Source organism: Lepidochelys kempii, chromosome 2, assembly GCF_965140285.1.
Source record: "Lepidochelys kempii isolate rLepKem1 chromosome 2, rLepKem1.hap1, whole genome shotgun sequence".
In the NCBI taxonomy this organism is placed as follows: domain Eukaryota; kingdom Metazoa; phylum Chordata; order Testudines; family Cheloniidae; genus Lepidochelys; species Lepidochelys kempii.
Window position 1 is genome coordinate 223,526,081 of NC_136381.1, and position 20,856 is coordinate 223,546,936.

The 20,856-nt window shown below is 42.7% G+C and overlaps 1 protein-coding gene across 1 annotated transcript; it reads left to right on the forward strand.

The window, feature by feature from the left end:
- Positions 1–2,825: 2,825 nt before the first annotated feature.
- On the forward strand, positions 2,826–16,234 carry BET1 (Bet1 golgi vesicular membrane trafficking protein). Its single transcript, XM_073333920.2, has 4 exons — positions 2,826–3,015; positions 11,513–11,628; positions 13,555–13,611; positions 14,544–16,234. Exons 1-4 carry the CDS (start codon positions 2,997–2,999, stop codon positions 14,697–14,699), a joined length of 348 nt encoding a protein of 115 aa, XP_073190021.1. The 5' UTR covers positions 2,826–2,996; the 3' UTR covers positions 14,700–16,234.
- The last annotated feature ends 4,622 nt before the right edge of the window (positions 16,235–20,856 follow it).

The window sequence follows — 20,856 nt, forward strand, 5'->3', positions numbered from 1 at the left end:
AGCCTCACCTCAGTCCCTGGAAAAATCATGGAGCAGGTCCTCAAGGAATCAATCTGAAGCACTCAGAGAAGAGGAAAATGATCAGGAACAGTCAGCATGCTTTCACCAAGGGCAAGTCATGCCTGACTAATCTAACTGCCTTCTACGACGAGATAACTGGCTCTGTGGATGAGGGGAAAGCAGTGGACGTGTTATTCCTTGACTTTAGCAAAGCTTTTGATACAGTCTCCCACAGTATTCTTGCCAGCAAGTTAAAGAAGTATGGACTGGATGAATGGTCTATAAGGTGGATAGAAAGCTGGGTTCAACAGGTAGTGATCAATGGCTCCATATCTAGTTGGCAGCCGGTGTCAAGCGGAGTGCCCAAAGGGTTGGTCCTGGGGCCGGTTTTGTTCAATATCTTCATAAATGATCTGGAGGATGGAGTGGATTGCACCCTCAGCAAGTTTGCAGATGACACTAAACTGGGAGGAGTGGTAGATACACTGGAGGGTAGGGATAGGATACAGAAGGACCTAGACAAATTAGAGGATTGGGCCAAATCTGATGAGGTTCAACAAGGACAAGTGCAGAGTCCTGCACTTAGGACGGAAGACTCCCATGCACCGCTACAGACTAGGGACCGAATGGTTAGGCAGCAGTTCTGCAGAAAAGGACTAAGGGGTTACAGTGGATGAGAAGCTGGATATGAGTCAACAATGTGTCCTTGTTGCCAAGAAGGCTAATGCCATTTTGGGCAATATAAGTAGGGGCATTGCCAGCAGATCGGGGTACGTGATCGTTCCCCTCTATTCGACATTGGTGAGGCCTCATCTGGAGCAGTGTCCACTACAAAAGGTTTTTTTTCTCCTGCTGATCATAACCCACCTTAATTGATTGGTCTCGTTAGAGCCGGTATGGCAACACCCATTTTTTCATGTTCTCTGTGCATATATATCTTCCTACTGTATTTTCCACTGCATGCATTCGATGAAGTGGGTTTTAGCCCACGAAAGTTTATGCCCAGATAAATTTTTTAGTTTCTAAGGTGCCACAAGTACTCCTCTGATACAGACTAACACAGCTACCACTCTGAAACCTTTGCAGCACGAGTGAAACAGCTTTTCTAGCCCCAGATTATTTCTAAAAAAATTGTCACCAGCAGAAATTCCATATACCACATTTTTTAACAAGTAAAGTTGTTTTCAGGGCCCATTTAAAAAGATGGTGTTAAGACCAAGTTTTTGTAAATCCCTGCAGACTGGTTAGCTGAATGAGCCACCAGGCAGCCAGCTTTGCTGAAACTAAGAGCAGGCTGGCTGACTGCCTTTATGTCTAAATTACCCATGATCACTGGGTGCCAACTTTCTGATTGCAGAAAACGAAACACCCTTGCCCTGCCCCTTCCCTGAGGCCTTCCCCGAGGCCCACCACTGCTCGCTCCTTCCCCCCTCCCTCCATCACTTGGTCTCCCCCATCCTCACTTGCTCATATTCACTAGGCTGGAGCAGGGGATTTGGGTGCAGGAGAGGGTGAGGGCTCCGGCTGGGGGTGAAGGCTCTGGGGTGACACCAGGGACGATGGATTTAGAGTGCAGGAGGGGGCTCAGGGCTGGGGTGCAGGCTCCAGGTGGGGTCTCAGGACTGGAGCAGGGGGTTTGGGTGCGGGCTCTCAGTGGTGCTTACGTCAGGCAGCTCCCAGAAGTAGCTACTATGTCCCTGTGGTCCCTAGGCGCACGAGTGGTCAGGGGCTCCATGCACTGCCCTCGCCCGCAAGAGCTGCCCCTGCAGCTCCCATTGGCTGCAGTTCCCGGCCAATAGGAGCTGCGGAGCCGGCATCAGGGTGAGGGCAGTGCGGAGCCTCCCAGGCTGCCCCTATGCCTAGGAGCTGCAGGGATATGCTGGTCGCTTCTGGGAGCTGCATGGAGCCAGGGCGGGTAGAGAGCCTGCCTTAACCCTGCTGACTGGAGCTGCCAGGGTCCCTTTTCGACCGGGTGTGCCCGTGAAAAACGGGACACCTGGCAACCCTAATGATCACTAATTTTGTCACATGTTCACACCCTGCTCATCCTGCTGCCACAAGTAATGCCAGAGACTCTCATTGCCCCTTCAAAGTCATCGAGCCAACCCTCTTCTGCATGAAGTGTTAGAGGCATATGGAATCAGAGGCTCACTGTGACGCTGGGAAATAAGACAGGCGCAAATCTATAGACAGCTCAGTCAACAGATCTGGAGAACGCGGCTGACCCGAGCCGCCATGGCTTCTCCTCACCGCTTCCGGGCTGGCTTGTGGCGGGCATGAAAGGAAATTAAAGTGAAGGAGTGAGGGGGAGCGAGGCAGGACTAGGGCCCGGGAGAGAAGAGGGAGCATAACAGGAGCGGGCGAGAGGGGCCCAAGGGAGGAGAAAGCGGAGAAGAGAAGAAAGCGGAGAGAAAAGCGAAGCCTGCAGGGGCGAGGGCACAGCACAGGGGGACAGGGCGCAGGAGCTGGCCTGCAGCTGCCGGAATACAGCGCCCGGGGCGGCGCTGGCGGACAGCCGCCGCCTGGGGCCAAGGGTGGCGGGGCCCTGCCCCGGGCCCCGGGCTGCTGCGGGAACGCAGGGGTTGGCTGCAGGGGCTGCCGCTCCGGCCCCCGCCGCGCCACCGGGCTGGCCCCACAGGGCGCCGGAGCGTCCCGTCTCCGCCGACGCACTTCCCCGGGCGCCCAGCCCGGGCCCTGCCCGCTCCTGCTGAGCCGCTCGCCCGCCCGCCCCTCTCCTGGCCGTGGAGTCGCGGCTGCGCCGCAACGGCGGGACCCAGGTGGCGCCGCCGCGCCGGAACGACGCTACCCAGGAGGCCCCGGGCTCGGCCGGAAGGGCCCCGCCCGCGCAGGGACTGCGTTACCCAGAGGGCTGCGGGGCAGCGATGTCGTGGCGTTTGGGGTGACGGGTGGCCCCTGAGGCGGGCCCGGAAGCCGGAGCTTGGCCGCGGCCGCAGAGCCCCTTGCTCAGCGGCCCCCCGGCCCCTCCCGCCGCAGGGATGAGGCGCGCTGGGCTGGGTAAGCGGGGGCCGGCGGCGGGCCGTTGCAGGGCGGATCGGCGCGGAGAAGAGCTGGGGGGCGGACTCGGGAGCTGGGGGGTGACCGGGCCGTGTAAGCAGGTGGAAATGATGCCTGAGTCGTTTCTGTGGCCTCCTTACCCGCGGCCTGAACTCGCCTCTGGCTAAAGTCCGGGGCGGTTACCCCAGCCGGGGCTGTGCACCCCCCCCGTCCCCCGTGAAGTAAGTGGCACTGAGAGGAGGCTGCAGAAGCCACACACCATCCCAGCGCTGAGCTACTTCTTCGGGGGAGCCCTTGGGATACTTTTCTTTCCACCTCGTTGGTCACCGCTTATCAGACCCCCACCACTCCAGCTGCTGCTTTCCTTTACCCGCCCCCCTCCCAGGCATTGAGTGTTGTCGTTGTTTCAGGCCTTCTCTCAGTACCCTCGAGCAGTCCGTTGTTGTTTACAGACAGTGGGAGGCCTGAGTCCTCTGGGGACCCATATGTAAATCTGTGGTAGAGATCATCCTCCAACCTGCCGAGGGTGACAGAAAGTGAAAGAAGATGCATTTAAAATGCTGTTGTTGTTTTTGCCTTTTTCTTTTGTGGTATGCTAGTACTAAGCTCGTGGACTCTGTTTCAGAGCCCGTGACTTGAAAAACGTATTTGTAAAATTTATGTCTAGCTGTTTGTTGCCCTTCATTTCCTGCCTGAAGACAAGCTACTTCTGCAGCTGGCATCAAACCTCCGGATGTGTCTAGAGTATGGCTTGGAAATAACCCAGTTGGGTAACAAGAATATTGGCCATTGGAAAAATTATGTAAAAAGGGGGTATGGGAAGTTATGAACATGTTATTGTCTGGGGACGGGCACTATTACTTGTACAGCACATAGCAGTTAAATCCTTTCACTACTGTAAGGTTGTGATTTTTCCCCTTAATGGGGGAAAAAGTTAAGTAAATGAGAAAAAACATTGTCCAAATTGACAAAACTGTAATTATGTAAATAAAATATAAGAATAAAATAATGGATTACCCAATCTACTAAGTAGTTAGGAGTTAGTTTTGACCAAACCATTCAGAATGTGGTAAAACAGACTCTGTTACTTAGGCTATGTTTACACTACAGATCCTAGGACAGCATAGCCCATATGGTAGACTCAGCATTTGCCAACAAACATGAATTTTGCAGGTATAAAAACCACTTCCCTTCATAACCTTACCTTTGCTGAGAAAAGCCTTCTTCTGTTGGCATAGCTGTGTATACACTGGGGGTTTTGTCAGCAGAGCTATGTCACCAAGTGTGTAGTTTTTTCACCTACGCTCCTGACTGAAATCACTATGCTAGTGTAAATGATATGTGTAGATGAGGTTTTAGACTGTAAGTTATTTGGGCCAGTAGACCATCTTTTTGTTATGTTGTTTCTATCATGAGTAGCACAACAGAGCCCTGATTTCTGTCTGGGGGCCTTAGGCTACGTCTACACTACACAGTGTGTAGGGTATGTGTAGCTACATGGTGCAGTGAAAAACAGGCTGCGTCCATACTGCAGTGTGTAGCTATATGTCAGTGAAAGACTCTGGTGCGGGGAAAGGGCAGCATGGAAAGACTTCAGCAGGTCCCCAAGCCTTTCACTGCAGTGAGAAAAGGCTCTGGCAGGGAGAGGCTGAGCTGTTCCCTGTGGTGGGGAGTTGCCAGAGCCTTTTGCTCTGCTGGAGCCTTCCCCCTGCCACCAGAATCCTTATCTGCAGTAAGGAAAAGCTCTGGCGGCAAAGGGCTCCAGCAGCAGGGAGCTGTCAGAGCCTTTTCCTGCTGCCTCCCCTTTGCTGGAGTCCTTACCTGAAGTGGGGAAAGGTTCTAGAAGTGGGGAGTTGCTGGAACCTTTTCCCCTCCGCCAGAACCTTTCCCTGCTGCCTCCCCCTGCCAGAGCCTTTACCCAGTGCTGGTGTTTTTCCTTGTGGCAGGGAAAGGGAAAGTCTCCAGCTGGGAAGCAGTGGGACACTGCATGACTAAAAAGAGCAATGTAGACAGGAAGGCATGGCTTGGGCGAATAGAGAGCCATGTAGGATATGTACCTGAGTACATACCCTGACTATTCAGGCATGTCTGTACTCTACTCACCTAAGCTGTGCCTCTCTGTCTACACTGCTATTTAAACCTGTGCTGGGGGTTGGAGGGCCACCTTAGTACATACTCTACACGCCCTCAAAAGAAGCATACAGTGCAGATATGGCCTTTGACACTACTGCAATACCAACAATATTTTTTTTTAAATGTACAGAATTCAACTGATCTAGGACAATTATTTTACTTCCAGTCTTCCATTCTGATTAAGGCTATGATTTAATCATGGGTATTTTTAGTAAAAGTCATGGACAGGTCATGGATAAGAAACAAAAAATCAGGACCTGTGACCTGTCCATGACTTATACCATAAATACCTATTGAATCTTGCGGGTGAGGGATGCCACAGAGGGGAGGGGGAGCCTGTGGCACCAGCGGCGGGGCAGGGAAGCCCTGGGGGGCCACCAAGCTGTGGTTGCTCTGGTTGCCGCCGGGGACCACTGCTCAGGCAGTCCCCAGGGCCAGTTGCATTGGCCACCACTCGGGTGTTCCTGAGGCCAACTACCTGGGGCCTCCAGAGCAGCGGCTGGCTCTGGGGTCGGGACCACTCCAGTTGCAGCTGGCTGCGGGGCCACTCCCGCAGCAGCCTGTGTGGCTGTCCCCAGGGCTGCCTGAGCAGCTGGCCCTGGGGTCAGCCATACAGGCTGCTGCAGAAGTCACAGAGGTCTCAGGAAGTCACGGAATCCGTGACTTCTGCCCCCTCCATGACAAACACAGAGCTCTAATTATGATGCAACTGCATGATACAACATACTCTGCAAACAAGATTTGGGGTAGAAATCTTGATCTTTACTTTTAAATGCTAGAAGAGAAAAAATTCTGTTATTCTATCAGCCACGTTTCTGACGCTTCTTTGTGCTTGGGATGCATCGTGTTAGTTAAGTAATAGGTTCCATAGCTGTTTCTGAATTCTTCTGGTTTTTTTGTGTGGGTCTAGTTCTCTAATTAAATCACATCAGATTTCCACTGAAGGAGTGGTCAGCTTGTAGTGACGGGTCCCTCCAAACACACCTTCAGTAGCTTTTTAAAAAAAAAATGTTTAGTGCCTTTCGCTGTGGTCCTCTGATCAGGGTGGATTTGATTTAAATCATGATTTAAATCACTAGCCAGGAAGACTCTATTTAATCATGGTTTTCTACATAAAAGTGCATTCTTGTTGGTTGTTATTACCTTAATACATATTCTTCACAACTCAGAGATAGATGGAGGTTTTATTTTTAGAAGGTACACAACTATACGTTTTTAAAGTGATTTATTTTGAAAACTTTTCAGATTAGTTTTACAGCTATATCAAAAATTAATGATTGGTTATTTCATTTACCAAAAGTAACTGAAGCAGATATTTATGAAGTCATTGGGAGGTGAACTATCTCCAGTTCAAAGGGTTAATCATTAATATTTGGAGGATTTTCTTGCCATGCTGTATTAGGAGGAGAACATCACCAGACAGACATTTAAATAGTTTTATTTAACTAAAACACCAACATTAAGTATTTTGGTTTTTTTTGTTCTACAGCAAATATATAATATTTTAACAAAACAAGCATCTGTCCCTCACTTCTCACGTTTATCTCCAGACTTCCTCTCCTTGTCCAGATTTATTCCGCCCCCAATCTTCTATTCATTGAACTTTTTGAAACTTTGCACTTTTAGAGAGAAGGGATTGACTCTGTGGTCAGAAATTTGCAGAGGGACAACAGAGTTGAGATCTGTTATTTCTCACCTCTATATGTTGTTTCTTTATTTATTTACAAACATTTTTGCTGTTAACAAGAATTTTACTTCTGGAGACACAAATCCACAGTTCGAGAACTGCAAAACTAAGCATCTCTGATGGTATCTTCTAGACTGAGCACTGAGTCCCATTGAGTAGATAGAAGGATTAACCTAAATAATCTATACAGACGCCTGTGGAACCCCCTAAAATTGGTCCCTAATCCATGAACTATTGGAACTCATTTACAAAACTTTTCTTAAACATTACATGAATATATTATCTCATACTATAGAATTAGAATTTATAATCTCTAGTCCATGATGAGATATCTTTGAGCCCTAATGTATCTTAATTAAAACTCTTTTTTATCAAAAAAAAAAATCCGACTTAAATAAAAAATCCAATTTTTAAAAATTTCTTTTAAAAATCATAGATTTTTATCTATCCCGCCTCTGATTAAAAGTCATGCTTTTTAAAAAGTTTGTGCTCATTATACATTTTAACATTTATGGTAGTTGGGTGCAAATATAGAGACTGTTCCTGAATTCCACAGAGTCTTTGGGAAGTTTGGGCATCCTTATCTTTCGGTCAACCAAGCATGGTGTTGATGGTGATAGTAAAAGAACTTTTGAGCTTCCACAATGCGTTCTAGGACTGGTAGGTATTAATACTTCAGGATTTATATCATGTGACCCATGCATCAGAAGTTTAGGATTAATTCAGACAGTATTCTTTGATTTTCTGTTCAGATATGGGATCAGTATTAAATGGGAACATACTTTCCCTGAATGGATGTTTGTACCCATTCCTGGGTCATATTAAACCATTAATGTCAAAGTAACTAAAATATAGGGATTGCCACCAGCTCACTCTGTAATATTGTTTCTTTAAATTTTTCCCCTTTCTTCACTTGCAAGACCTGCAAATTTAAATATGTCTGGATGGGTATACTAAGGTTGAAGGGCTTCAGACACTTCTCCTAATTGCTCATTTCGTGCTACATTGAAGGTAATGTTCAACATAAAAAGGAGGTTGCAAATTGATAAAATTAATTGTTTTGCTTTTCAGCGTTTCCTATTGGAAAAGATGGGGATCAATATGAAAATTGAAAGGTGGATAAGGAACTGGTTAAAGAGGAGACTACAGTGGGTAATACTGAAAGGTGAACTGTCAGGCTGGAGGGAGGTTACCAGTGGAGTTCCTCAGGGATTGGTTTTGGGACCAATCTTATTTAATCTTTTTATTATTGACCTCAGCACGAAAAGTGGGAGGGTGTTAATAAAGTTTGCGGATGACACAAAGCTAGGAGGTATTGCCAATTCAGAGAAGGACCAGGATATCATACAGGAAGATCTGGATGACCTTGTAAACTGGAGTAATAGTAATAGGATGAAATTTAATAGTGAGAAGTGTAAGGTCATGCATTTAGGGATTAACAACAAGAATTTTAGTTATAAGATGGGGACGCATCAATTGGAAGTAACAGAGGAGAAGAAGGACCTTGGAGTATTGGTTGACCACACGATGAGTATGAGCCGCCAATGTGATATGGCCGTGAAAAAAGCTAATTCAGTCTTGGGATGCATCAGGCGAGGTACTTCCAGTAAAGATAAGGAGATGCTAGTACTATTATACAAGGCACCTGTGAGACCTCAGCTGGAATACTGTGTGTAGTTCTGGTCTCCCAAGTTTAAGAAGGATGAATTCAAACAGGTACAGAGAAGGGCTACTAGGATGATCTGAGGAATGGAAAACCTGTCTTATGAAAGGAGACTTAAGGAGCTTGGCTTGTTTAGCTTAAGCTAAAGAAGGCTGAGGGGAGATATGATTGCTCTCTATAAATATATCAAAGGGATAAATACTGGAGAGGGAGAGGAATTATTTAAGCTCAGCACCAATGTGGACACAAGAACAAATGGATATAAACTGGCCATCAGGAAGTTTAGATTTGAAATTAGACAAAGGTTTCTAACCATCAGTGAAGTTCTGGAACAGCCTTCCAAGGGAAGCAGTGGGGGCAAAAGACCTATATGGCTTCAAGATTAAGCTCAATACGTTTATGGAGGAGATAACATGATTTTGGCAATTAATTGATTTTTGGCTTTTCGTAGTAAATAGGCCCAATGGCCTGTGATGGGATGTTAGATGGGGTGGGATCTGAGTTACTACAGAGAATTCTTTCCTGGGTATCTGGTTGGTGAGTCTTGCCCACATACTCGGAGTTCAGCTGATTGCCATATTTGGGGTCGGAAAGGAATTTTCCTCCAGGGCAGATTGGCAGAGGCCCTGGGAGTTTTTCGCCGTCCCTCCAGCGTGGGGCACTAACAGACTGTTCCTGAATGAAACTAATGTTGAAAAGCTATTAGAAGGCCAGAGTGACTTAAATTTATCGTGTGGCTACGTTGCTATTATGAGGACTTTAAAAAATGTCCTGCTTGCTTACAGGTTCATTAAACTTTGTGCTCTGTCATTTCAGTAGATGGTTCCAGTTAGCAGAATATTTGATCTTAAAGAATCCAAAGAAACAATTTTTTGTGCACTTTTAAGATGAGCGTGAATCCTGTATCTTCCTATTTCACAACTCTTGACAGACTCTTACATTGTATTTTAGGAGAAATCTGTTTTATTTAATCTATTCAGTTTCTACTTTCCTACCCAGTCCCGCTCAGATTGGGGCACATTGAGAGAGGTTGTCTACGTAAATTCTTCTATTCTTATGAATACTTATAATTTCTAGAATTTCTGCCATTGCTGCCAGCCACCTGTGCCTTCTTTGGCTGCCTATTACACAGTTGTGCTTACTGCATACTGCTTATTCCCACAATGATAGCACACAATGTTGTGGGACAGTACACACACGGCACTGATTTCTCTCAAAAGTCTGCCCTTTGTACTTCTTCCATACCTGTCTGGCAACCCCATTCCCACTTGAAGTTGTGGTTTATGTAAATATGGGGTTTGCTTATTAAAAAGACTTGGAATGCTTGTTCCATTTGTAAAAGACTGTCTCTTGCAATGATCTTTGATGTATAACTACCGGACTCTGGCTCCAAGCTACAGATTATCGAAGTCCATTGTAAACACGTACCTATTATGATATTCACTTAGTAATGAGTACTATAAGGTTACTTCAGTTATAACTTCATATTTGGCACATGCTTGTGACTCTGCGAAAAGATTCCCTTTGAGCCAACTTTGGTCTTAATCCAAATCTGATTGGAAAAAAATTTAAAAGAATAAAAGAAAAAAGATCCATTTCCCCATTGTTGAGTAACATGATAGTAAAATGGAAGCTTTCCAGTTCATTCATCCTTACTGAAAACTTGTCATCAGGCCAACTGGTGAAAAAAATTTGTTTTTAATCTGCATCTGTAAAAAAACAACCACCAAACAAAAAACCACCATGGTATTACGGAATATCATAAATCCTTAATATCGGTTATCTAGTTATCCTGTTTTCCTGTGTATGCCTTTACTATGTACAGTACAGTGGGAAATCAGTCAAGAGATAATATCAATCCATTATTCTAGTTTTGATATGATTGCTCTGTCTCCTCTCTCTCAAAACCTTTTCAAAGATGAACTGAGAGAATTAATTTGTTGAGGGGATTCAAACAGTTTTAGTGTGATTTGAAATTTTTAGCTAGTCATGATAAATAATGATAGGAACTAGATTGCTCGCTGAAAGTAAATACAATCTCTATTCTAAAATTTAGCAGATAAAAACCCAGGCTTTTATCCAGCCACCTCCCTTGGTATGTCTTCTACTTGTGGCCTGCTTCACCCTGCTATTCCTCTTAGCCCTGCAAAGCTAGACTGTTTTTACTTTGAGTACTGGGTGGTGTGCGTGGGTGGGAGGGGGGAATGCAGGGATCTTGGTGTATATCTCTCCCAGTATGCTGTTTAGCTGCTGGTTGGATGGTCTCTTTATTAGAGATAGGAGGGGGTGAGCATACTAAGCTGATGATTTTGGCACTGACTCTCCTGTACTGGTCAGTCATCTGCCAGTTGACAGTCTGGGTAGCAACTGTGAAGCTCCTTCATCCACCTAGCAGAAGACTTGCCAAGTGCAGCATTCCACCGCAAGGCAGAGGTCTCTTGCTGGTAGAAACATAAGGAAACCTCTGATTACGCAGCCTGTATGTTAATCCTTTTCCCTTTTTATAAACTAAAGGAACATTAAAACCTATATTTCATATAACAGGTTACAAATGTAAACATTTCAAAGTCAAAAATATGAAGACTTACTGAGTAACCTTAACTCCTGAATGCCACATACAGCATAGTTGGGAATGTATACCTTAATATACAATGGACTCAGTTCTACTTTCAGGTATGCTTTTAACATTCAGGCTGTCTTCCTTGGAGAATACACAAATGTACTGTATCTGAGGGCAAAATTGGGTTGTGATATATGAATTAGTTAAATCAAGGTTACCAAAGAACCTTTTAATTTTCCCAATTTCTGAACTGAAAGCTAAACTCAATGTTCTAATTGGCTGAGAGAATATGTATATGTTAACAATGTCTCTTGCTCACTCTTGAGGATGCTGCAGGGATGCACAAGGAAATGCATTTGTAACCATAGATGGACTGGGATCCCCATGATACTGTATTTTGCTTGGATGATATTTCCTGTCTGTAGACCTGATTTACCGTTTTTTTTGTGTTTAGGTGAAGGAGCACCTACCAGTAACTATGGCTATACCAACAGTGGGTATAGTGTACACGAAGAGGAAAATGAAAGGTTAACTGAAAGTCTGCGTACAAAAGTCTCTGCCATAAAATCAGTAAGTATATAATTATAGTGGCATCATCACTTTGATTGAATTAAGTGCACAATAGTGAAGCAGCAATAGAGGAAAAGTTTAGAACATAAATTGAATCCCGGAACAAAATATTGCCAGTCAAAAAGCACAGTGCATTCACTCGTGTAGCTGATTTCCTCTTTAATTAGACTTTAGCTCCTGCTGTCCTTTTTCGCTAATCATGAAGCTACTTGCCTGATGAGGACAGCAGAGTCTATACTTACTGCTTATTGTCAACTCCAGAAGTCAGCATTTCCTTGAGTATGACTCACACTGGCCAGGGAAACTAGAAGCCTGGGTTCAGCTCCGTAATTGGCCTGACAACTAGGTTTTTGTTTGTTCCTGTTAATTTAAGAAATTAGACTACTTGTACTTAGCAGAGACAGTAGTTGAAGAACAATCAAGTCCTTTAAGTTGAGGTTTGGACAACTTTTACTACATCTATTTATGAATGTATAATATGGAATAATTATTTTGGAAGTAACATCCTGATTTCCTCAAAAGAAGAAACTTCTTGACTAGGGAAACTCATTCTAGAGACCGAGTACTGTATTTTTAAAATAAATCCTTTTCTAACTAGAACCCTGAGAGTCCACTCTACTCAACAAGAAACTCCATTTTTCCAATAGTTAATCCATTCCAAAACCTATTAAACATTTTGGAGTCCTCACTATAGGTGCTGTTTCTAGAGATGTGGTGCAAGGCAATGAATTTTACAGAATCAAAGCCCTTACAATGTTATTGCTCAGACTGTTGCTCATAATTAAGCAATTCAGTTCCAATTAGACAAGCATAGAGACATTAGCTTAAATAAATGCTGTCATCTTAAATCATACTTTGAACTAGGATTGTCAAATTGGGGGTTGCATCACAGGTGGTAGTTGGGATTTTGAAGTAAAATCACCAAAACACAGTGACTGCTAAGATCTAGTGGAGTGAACTAAAGGGAGGGAAGAAGAAGCTCTGATTTCTGCTCTCACAGCTTGTCTCTCCTAACCATCTTCCTTACTGCCCGCACTGTGCTATACTCCTGATAAGTGCCACTTAGAATCATCTGCACAGTACCCTCTTACAAAAAGAGCAAAAGACCATGGGAGTGGGATCATGACACAAAAAAGTAGGTCATTTGGGTGGCCCCAGGTAGGAAAGTTTGAAATTCTGCTGTCAACATGTTAGTAATATAGCAATAACCTACTCCAGGGTGTGCATTAGTTAGGTGATTGCCATATACTTCAGGTGTACTGAGAACCAGGAACACAGACAGTACATTCAGCCATCCAAGCGGTGTGTCAATAACCTAATAACTGCACCCTTGAGTAGCGTATTGCTATGTAAATTTCACCCATATCTTTTAAATTTCTGGAAATTCATGCTATGTCTTCTTCCACTGTGAAGAGTGGTTCTTAGTAAAATGAGAAAAATAGGGAAAAGGCTATAAACACCTTCTCTCTATTCTGAATATTTGATTCCAGAATCAATCTTTATAGAGAACCTAAAAAAAATCCTGAGAAAAATGTATACCATAAAATAATGCCAGTCTTTAGGCTGTATATGTTCTTGTCGTAAACTGATACAACATAAATGTAGATGCGGTGGTAGCACTACATCACCAGAAGATGCATCTGCATGTCGGGAGATGCATTCAGGTTAGAGCCACTTTGCCATAGGGGGATGGTGTTAAAGTAACAAGTGTCCCAGAGTTGAGGGCCTTATCTATTGCACTTGTGCACAATTTCATAGATGCTTTTCTTTAGCCTCTTTCAAAATATAGCATCCATGTTACTACATCTAGAAAAACACAGGAGATGACAGATATTTTCAGAATGACTTCTCCCAGTATATAATAGTCAAATCTGGTTTATATGGCTCAAATAATATAAGTAATGGTAATGCTCACTTCTTTTATAGCTTTCTATTGAAATTGGAACAGAAGTTAAAAATCAGAATAAAATGTTATCAGACATGGTAAGTATGTAGCAATTAATCTTATTAATTTTTACAGTGATATATACATATGCTTGTTTATAGTTGGCATTTTTTATATTAAGAATCTTGTAGTGACGGGACTAAGAACTTATCCCTTATGTTATATAATACCACAAAAATGTTAATTATTATAGGGACAAAAAGGAGGAACAGTTCTGTCCTCCAAATTGACCGTTAGCTATTATTTCTGTAGCAGCAGTGCTTCCTCATGTAAACACTTTGGCCTTGTCTGCGCTACTGGGGTAAGTTGACCTAAGTTACACTACTACAGCTACATGAAAAATGTAGCTGGAGTCAACGTAGCTTATGTTGACTTACTGCAGTGTCTGCATTGCGCTGCATCTCTTACTTTAATCTTCTTGTTCCGGAGAGTGCTCTGTGATCGATTTAGTGGGTCTTCACTAGACCTGTTAAATCAACCCCTGCTGCATCGATCACAGCACCATTGATCCCCGTAAGCATAGACATGGCCTTTGTATGAATATAACTTTTAAAGGAGCAGTAAAGATTGGTAGGTCCCAGATGAGTCTAACTATTTCTGCTCCATTAAAACAAACATGCAATAGGATTTAAAATATAGCTTTGACAAACCTGTACAGGGGGCATGTCAGTGCTAGAATTGATTTTAAAAAATGGAGGAGGGAAGCAAAAATCCAAGAAAATTGGTTACTTGTGTAAGATGGTCTTGTACCTGAAAATAGATAATCAGATGGAATGGACATGAAATGAGGACTTCCCTTTATTATAGGCTAGCAAGATGTAACTGCCTGTTCATATGCTGGTTTGAAATGGTTTTTTAATACTTTAAATAGAAGAAGAAAAGACAAATGCAAGAAGTGATTGTGCCTAGAGCATTGTAGCGTGGTATTACTTGCTTAAAATGATTCTCTTTATGTTCTCCTTTTTCATAGGACTCTGACTTTGATTCTACGGGTGGATTTCTAGATGCAACTATAGGCAGACTGAAAACACTCTCCAGAGGGAGCCAGACAAAACTATTGTGCTACATGATGCTCTTTGCACTCTTTGTCTTTTTTGTAATTTACTGGATTATTAAACTGAGATGATGCAAATTATATCCAGCTTTTTTGTGCCACTTCAAGAGAATTACAAAATGGTGTTAATCTGTGAGGACAGACCTTAAATTTACATACTCTGTTGATAAATGTGGTTAAATGGTTATTGTAAATTATATTAGATATCAGTGCATTTGTTATGTATATTTTGTCTTAATGTTTACCATTCCAGAAGCTTTCTTATCATATCCCCTATTTTCTGGGGTTAACAAATGTTATCATACTACCTTGTGCATATTTACATCTTGGCTCAAGTTACTTCTTGGGGAAGTATCTTTGGAAATGCACAAAAATAAATAAATAAAAAATGCGCCCGCAAGGACAAAATGTGAACCTTTAACTTTGAATTTCCTTTAATGGGTTTCACGTTTTTAATAAAGTAAAAACAAATATTAACAAAATTAGGGCCTGATCCTGAGCAAGGACCTCAGGATAAGGCTTGTAGCAATTTGCAGATTATAAAAGTATGAAAAAGGCTTATGCTTTTTCAAAACAGATTTATTGTAGCATAGATTAAACCACCTGAAACTACAAGTACAGTATCTTCATACTTGTGATGCTTTGGGTGTGGGTTGGCAAGTTTCTATAAGTATCATGGCTTAGAATTTTAAAATGAAATTAAAAAAAAAAAATTCACCTCGCAGGTTAAGGAGGAATTAACTGACCTAAACTGGAAGAATGTTGGTTAATTTTAATTTGAGACCAAGCATTGCTAAGGGCTGGTCTACCCTGGGGATTTACAGCGAGAGAGCTATGTTTCTCAAGGTGTGGAAAAATCCACATCCCTGAGAGACATTAGCTATGCAAACCAAACCCCTGCTATAGACAACATTAGGTGGATGGAAGAATTCATCTGTTGACCTAGCTTCTGCCTCTTGGGGAGGTGGATTACCTATGCAGATGGGAGAACCCCTCAGGTGTGCTTTGGTAATGTCCACACTGAAGTGCTATCGTGGCACAGCTGCAGCAACATTGTATATGTAGACAAGCCCTAAGACGAATTCAATATAACCAAATGCCTTTTGATAGTTTGGGGAACCAGCATGGACAAGATGCAAATATTTGCATAGCATCTTTCCATTACATTTTATATTTAAGTACTTAAAACTTACTGATTCTATTGAATCGCTGGGGTTTTTATCCTTCGTACATTTGTCAGTTAATGACCTCTTAAAGCTACTTAGCATAATTTTTAAATGTGAAGCCAGATTTATAAGCTCTTATACTGGAGAGTATTATGATGCAAGATAGCACTAATTACCTCTTTTGTTAGAGGCACTTTTATTTATTTGTTGATTAAGCCTTAGTTTTGGTTATTCATAAAGGTAAATTGTTGACTAGCAACTATTACACTGTTAAATGCAGCATACAAAATAGAAACCATTTTCTGGAGATTGAAATGTTATCTAAAAGAAAACTATGCCTTGCCTAAACTTTCTGGACTCACTATTAAATGCAATATGTTGCCATGACTTGTAGTACTACCCCATTACAAAGTGTAAAAAATAAAGCATGTCTGTGGTATATTTCTTAGCCATATGGATTTGTTCCTGAAAATAGATTGCAGGTTTTGTTCCATCTTATGTAGTCTTTCCTAGCATAAAATACTAAGAGGTTTTTCAAAAGTGCTGATTTTAAAATAATGTTAGAATCAGTATTCAATATTTTAAACAGCAGCATTTAATGATGCAACAATCATTTTGGAAAAAAAACAACTGGTAAACTGAGGTGCATTCTGAATATTTAAGTATCATACTAGTATTAGTCTGGTGGGTAGTTACTTTTATAATCCATATTCAGCAACTTGATTGTGTTTTTCTTATCTACCACGTTTGAAGAGACCTAATTCTAGATAGTCTGCAAAAGAATTAATCTACTGTAGTCTGAGTAGACTTGAAAATGTTTTTGTCAAACATCTAAAAAAATTTACACAAACAAAATGTGCTTGAAACACTGACTCTTACATAACACATCCTCCATCTTTAAAGGATGGCTGTTTGTATCACTGTAGGTATGTTGCAATGGCCCTCTGCCCAAGGATCCCTCCATTTTTAACATAAATCTGCCTTCAGGAATTAAAGTCCACTCACTATTCTGTTTGTAGGTATTGTAGTCTTTGGGAGTGAGCGTTACCCCCCCAAGCTGAGATACTACAAGCATTATTCAGAATACAGTACATTGCCTCTGACCTCCAGAGCTTTTGCACCTCATCTGTCTTGCCAGGCTTAGCGCTTCCCCCTTTGCTAGTGGCAGGGCCTGGAGCAAAGCAGCCCCACTCTGGACAGTGTTTCTTTCCCTTTTTATTTATCAATATTTTCAAGGAAGGCTTTGGGGCAGGCCCAAAGAGTGCTCCAAACAAAAGAAACAAATTCACAAACACAAAAGACAGGAAGACACCTTTTCCTATCCCGTCTCTCAGGTGGGGAGTTATCCTGTTATTGGCCCCAGAGTACCCATCCTTCCGCTAAACAGGCATTCAGTTTAGTTGTTTCCCTTGTCAGGAGCAGAGCAGCCCCTCACCCTGGAGAAGCCTATCTTCCAGCTACCCCTAGCCCTGCAACAACTTGTCTCTCTGCCCCTTCTCTCACCAGAAGAGGGGTTTATAAATGTCTTAGGCAGCCCTTGATTGGACTCAGGTGTCCCTAGTTGCACTGAGGTAACCCCTCAATTTATAGGGAAAATGGCCTTTATCATTCTAAGGCTAACAGCCCTTCCACTATTCTCTTGCAGCTGTGCAGCCAGACTTTGTCACAATACATACATAGATGCACATACTGTCTTCATGTTACTGCAGCATCTCTTTTTGGTGATCAAACATAGTAGCTGAACAGTTTCACTACATAGACTACTTTTTTTTCTCTCTCCCTGGTGCATACAAATACCTATACGGGCAGGGACTCATTGCGTGTGCAACACATAGCATAATTGAACTACACTTGAATGCATGTTGGTATACTTGTTTTCTGCCCTTGCCCAGAAGTGTTGCCCTAACACCAGGGTTCACACTAGTACTGCTTTACAGTTTATTCTTGCCTTTTCTCAGCCTTTGTGGGAATCCTCAGAATATAAAATCTGCCTCTATTTGATTCTTAGATTGTTTAAAACTGACAGGATTTTGAGGTGTAGGTTTTAAATCTCAACAGGTGAGTAAAAGGTATGTCTATGAAAGACTCATCTCCCTAACCCTTGATGTCTGGGAAAACAGTAGCTTGAGTTTTAGCCTTTTCTTGATATTACTACCTCATTAGTTTTCTAGGAAAAATAGATCTGATACTTTGGAGAAAAGTGAGGGTATCTTTAAGCATGAAGGAACAGTAAAATATGAGGAGGGAGTGACACTGCACCCCTTATTCTTCATAGTGAGATATGATTATAGCATAATCATGATGTATTTTATGCAAGATGGGTCATGTAGGATGCCACTGGAAAAGTTATGATTTGCTGAATATGATTATCCCATTTGTATGCATGTATTATTTTTGTATCTGAAGTTATAAATACTATGTATGTGTACTTCAAACCTGGTGACACCTGAGTGATGCCCACTAGACAAGATGTTTTCAGTCTAGATAGCTGGCTGGGAAGGGTCTATTCAGGGCAGTGAGCCATGAGGGAAAACAATAGGCCTTAGGAGAAGCTTATCTTCTACCTGGTGACCCTTCCAGGGAACACTCCAGACAGCCCGTGAGTGATGGCTGCTATGACTCTACAAGGACATGTGACCAGGCTATATGATTCTGGACTCCATCTTGGGATGTCAGTATGTTTCTACAAACCAGTCTGGGGACTAAGTTTTGAAACAAAGGTTCCCACCATATGTTAAAGCTATATAAGGCAGGGAGTGACATCTGTTGTTCTTGACTCCCCACCCAAGAAGACTCCTGGAAACACCTGAGAAGCAATGACTGAACTGGGGAAAGTGCTGGTGTATGAAAGACTTGAGGATTCCAAGCTGTAAAGCAAGCACAGCTTGCCCCTTAAGAATCTGCAGCCTGCTTGTATCATCGGCCAGGGTGAGAATTTGCTAATTCATAGCCCACCTTTCTAGTATCTTAGACTTAGTTTGCGTTTTTATTTACAAGGTAATCTGCTTTGATCTGTTTGCTATCCTTTATAATCACTTAAAATCGATCTTTTGTAGTAAATAGACTTGTTTTTGTTTTCTCTAAACAAGTGAGTTTAGAGTGAAGTGTGTGGGAATCGTAGCTCAGAGGAGCTGTTGCATATTCCTCTCCACGTTGGGGGGGGGGTGGGGGGAGAGCAAACTCAGCTTATACTGTACAGTTCCCTGTGAAGCACAAGATGGTATGATTTTGGGTTTATGCTCTAAAGTGGGTGCGTGTCTGGGACGCTGGGAGTTACCTTGGCTTTAGCCTTTCTACTGTTGGTTCATGCCGTGGCTAGTCAGAGAGCCTGCATGTAACTGCAGCTGGATGTATCCCGACCTGTGTGTATGTTTGGGGAAGTTAAGACGGGGAGCATGTCTGCAGCTTGTCACAGCAGTGCAATATGAGAGTGAACCCAGGCTGGTGGGTCAGAGAGCTCAGTGGTACCCCAGTTCCAGGTGGCACCCTGGAGGGAACCTGTCACAGAGGGGAAAAAACAAACTCCTTTAATCTGCTATGGTCGCCTAACTTCTCAATATGCTACATCAGAAAAAAAAAAAGTTTTGTATAATGTATTAGTAGCACAGTAATGGCCTGATTCCTTAGAATGCGTGAGAACTTCATGGCTTTCCTCTCTCCAACCAGAGATTTCTATAGCGTCAGTATACGGTACTTTAAATGATGCATCTCTGAGAAATGAGATGTGAAAAGGGTATTTATTTTTAATCACACTAGAGCGCCTCAACTTTAACGGCATTAAGTTATTTTGATATCTCTCGTAGCCTGAAATTATTGGGCTGGGATACAGTGAAGAGCGCAAAGAGAATCTTTTTGCGAATACAGACTAACACGGCTGCTACTCTGAAACCAGTTAAGAGCGTGCAGCTCATGTGGACGGCTGTAGGTTACAAAATATGTGTTTCAGTAGGTTTTACCAGTGCATTTTAAATTATAAAGATGAACAATGGATGAAGTATTGGCCTTTTAACAGAAGTAAATGTGCAGTATGAAGATTTGACTCAGAATCCCAGCCATTCATTTGGAAAAGGTTGAGAGAGAACTTCTGTAGAAATAGAATGACCCTTTCTTGAGGAATATTTCAGTATGTAGAGGATACTATATGTAAGGAGACTATTTGGGGGAGACGATGTCTTGCAACCCCTGTAGTGCAGAGGCCTGGACTCTTACGTTGTTCAAGGTAACAAAAGTCCAACACAGCCTGTTAACATAAAATTACTTGGAAAGTCAGCAGAAGTTAGATTGAATTAATCTAAACAAAAGGGTATTCTTGTACCACCCAAGGATTCCTAAGGTGGTGACTGGTAAGAAAAAGCAAATGGAATAAGAAATTAATGGATCAAAATTGGTGTAAAAAGCTAGGACTAGTTGGTGGACAAAATAAAGAAAGATGAGCTAATCTTCCTATTACCCCTTTTGGGTTCCTTAAAGACTTTGTGGGAAAGTCCAATGGTGGAAGACAGGTGGACTGAAAGGAGTGAGCTTTACCATCCTGGGTGCCATCTTCACAGGCTTCTGAGGCCTCAAGATTCATTGTGATAGCACTAAGTCTTCATCATTTTGAGCATGAGAGATGTCCTGAGCAACCCAGCCCAGAGGATATTGTCACCTCCACCAGTTCTGACTAAATCCTGCCCACCAGCTGGACTGTAATACTTGGGTTTCTGCTCTTACTTCTTCTCTCGTTTGTCCTTTTTCCTTCTCTTTCCGCCTTTTGTTTAATAAGAGTTGAGCTTAACCAGCCAAACAACTGCATCTTTTGCAGCACTGCAATGAAGCCAAAGACAATCAAGAGGAGTGCCCTAAGATCCTGATGTTGCTGATGTCAGAGTGGCTTGATAAGACTATGCTGTACCTGTATTTCTCCAGCAGCAAGCACTAGAGACAGAAACTATATTTTCCATCATTGTTTTTCTCCTCTTTCATGTGTGTTTTGTCTTGCAGTGGGATCAGACTTTTACAGCTCTACTCCCGTCTCAAGTAATCTTCTCTTTCCCCTAAAGAAGACCAGCTGTTACCATCTT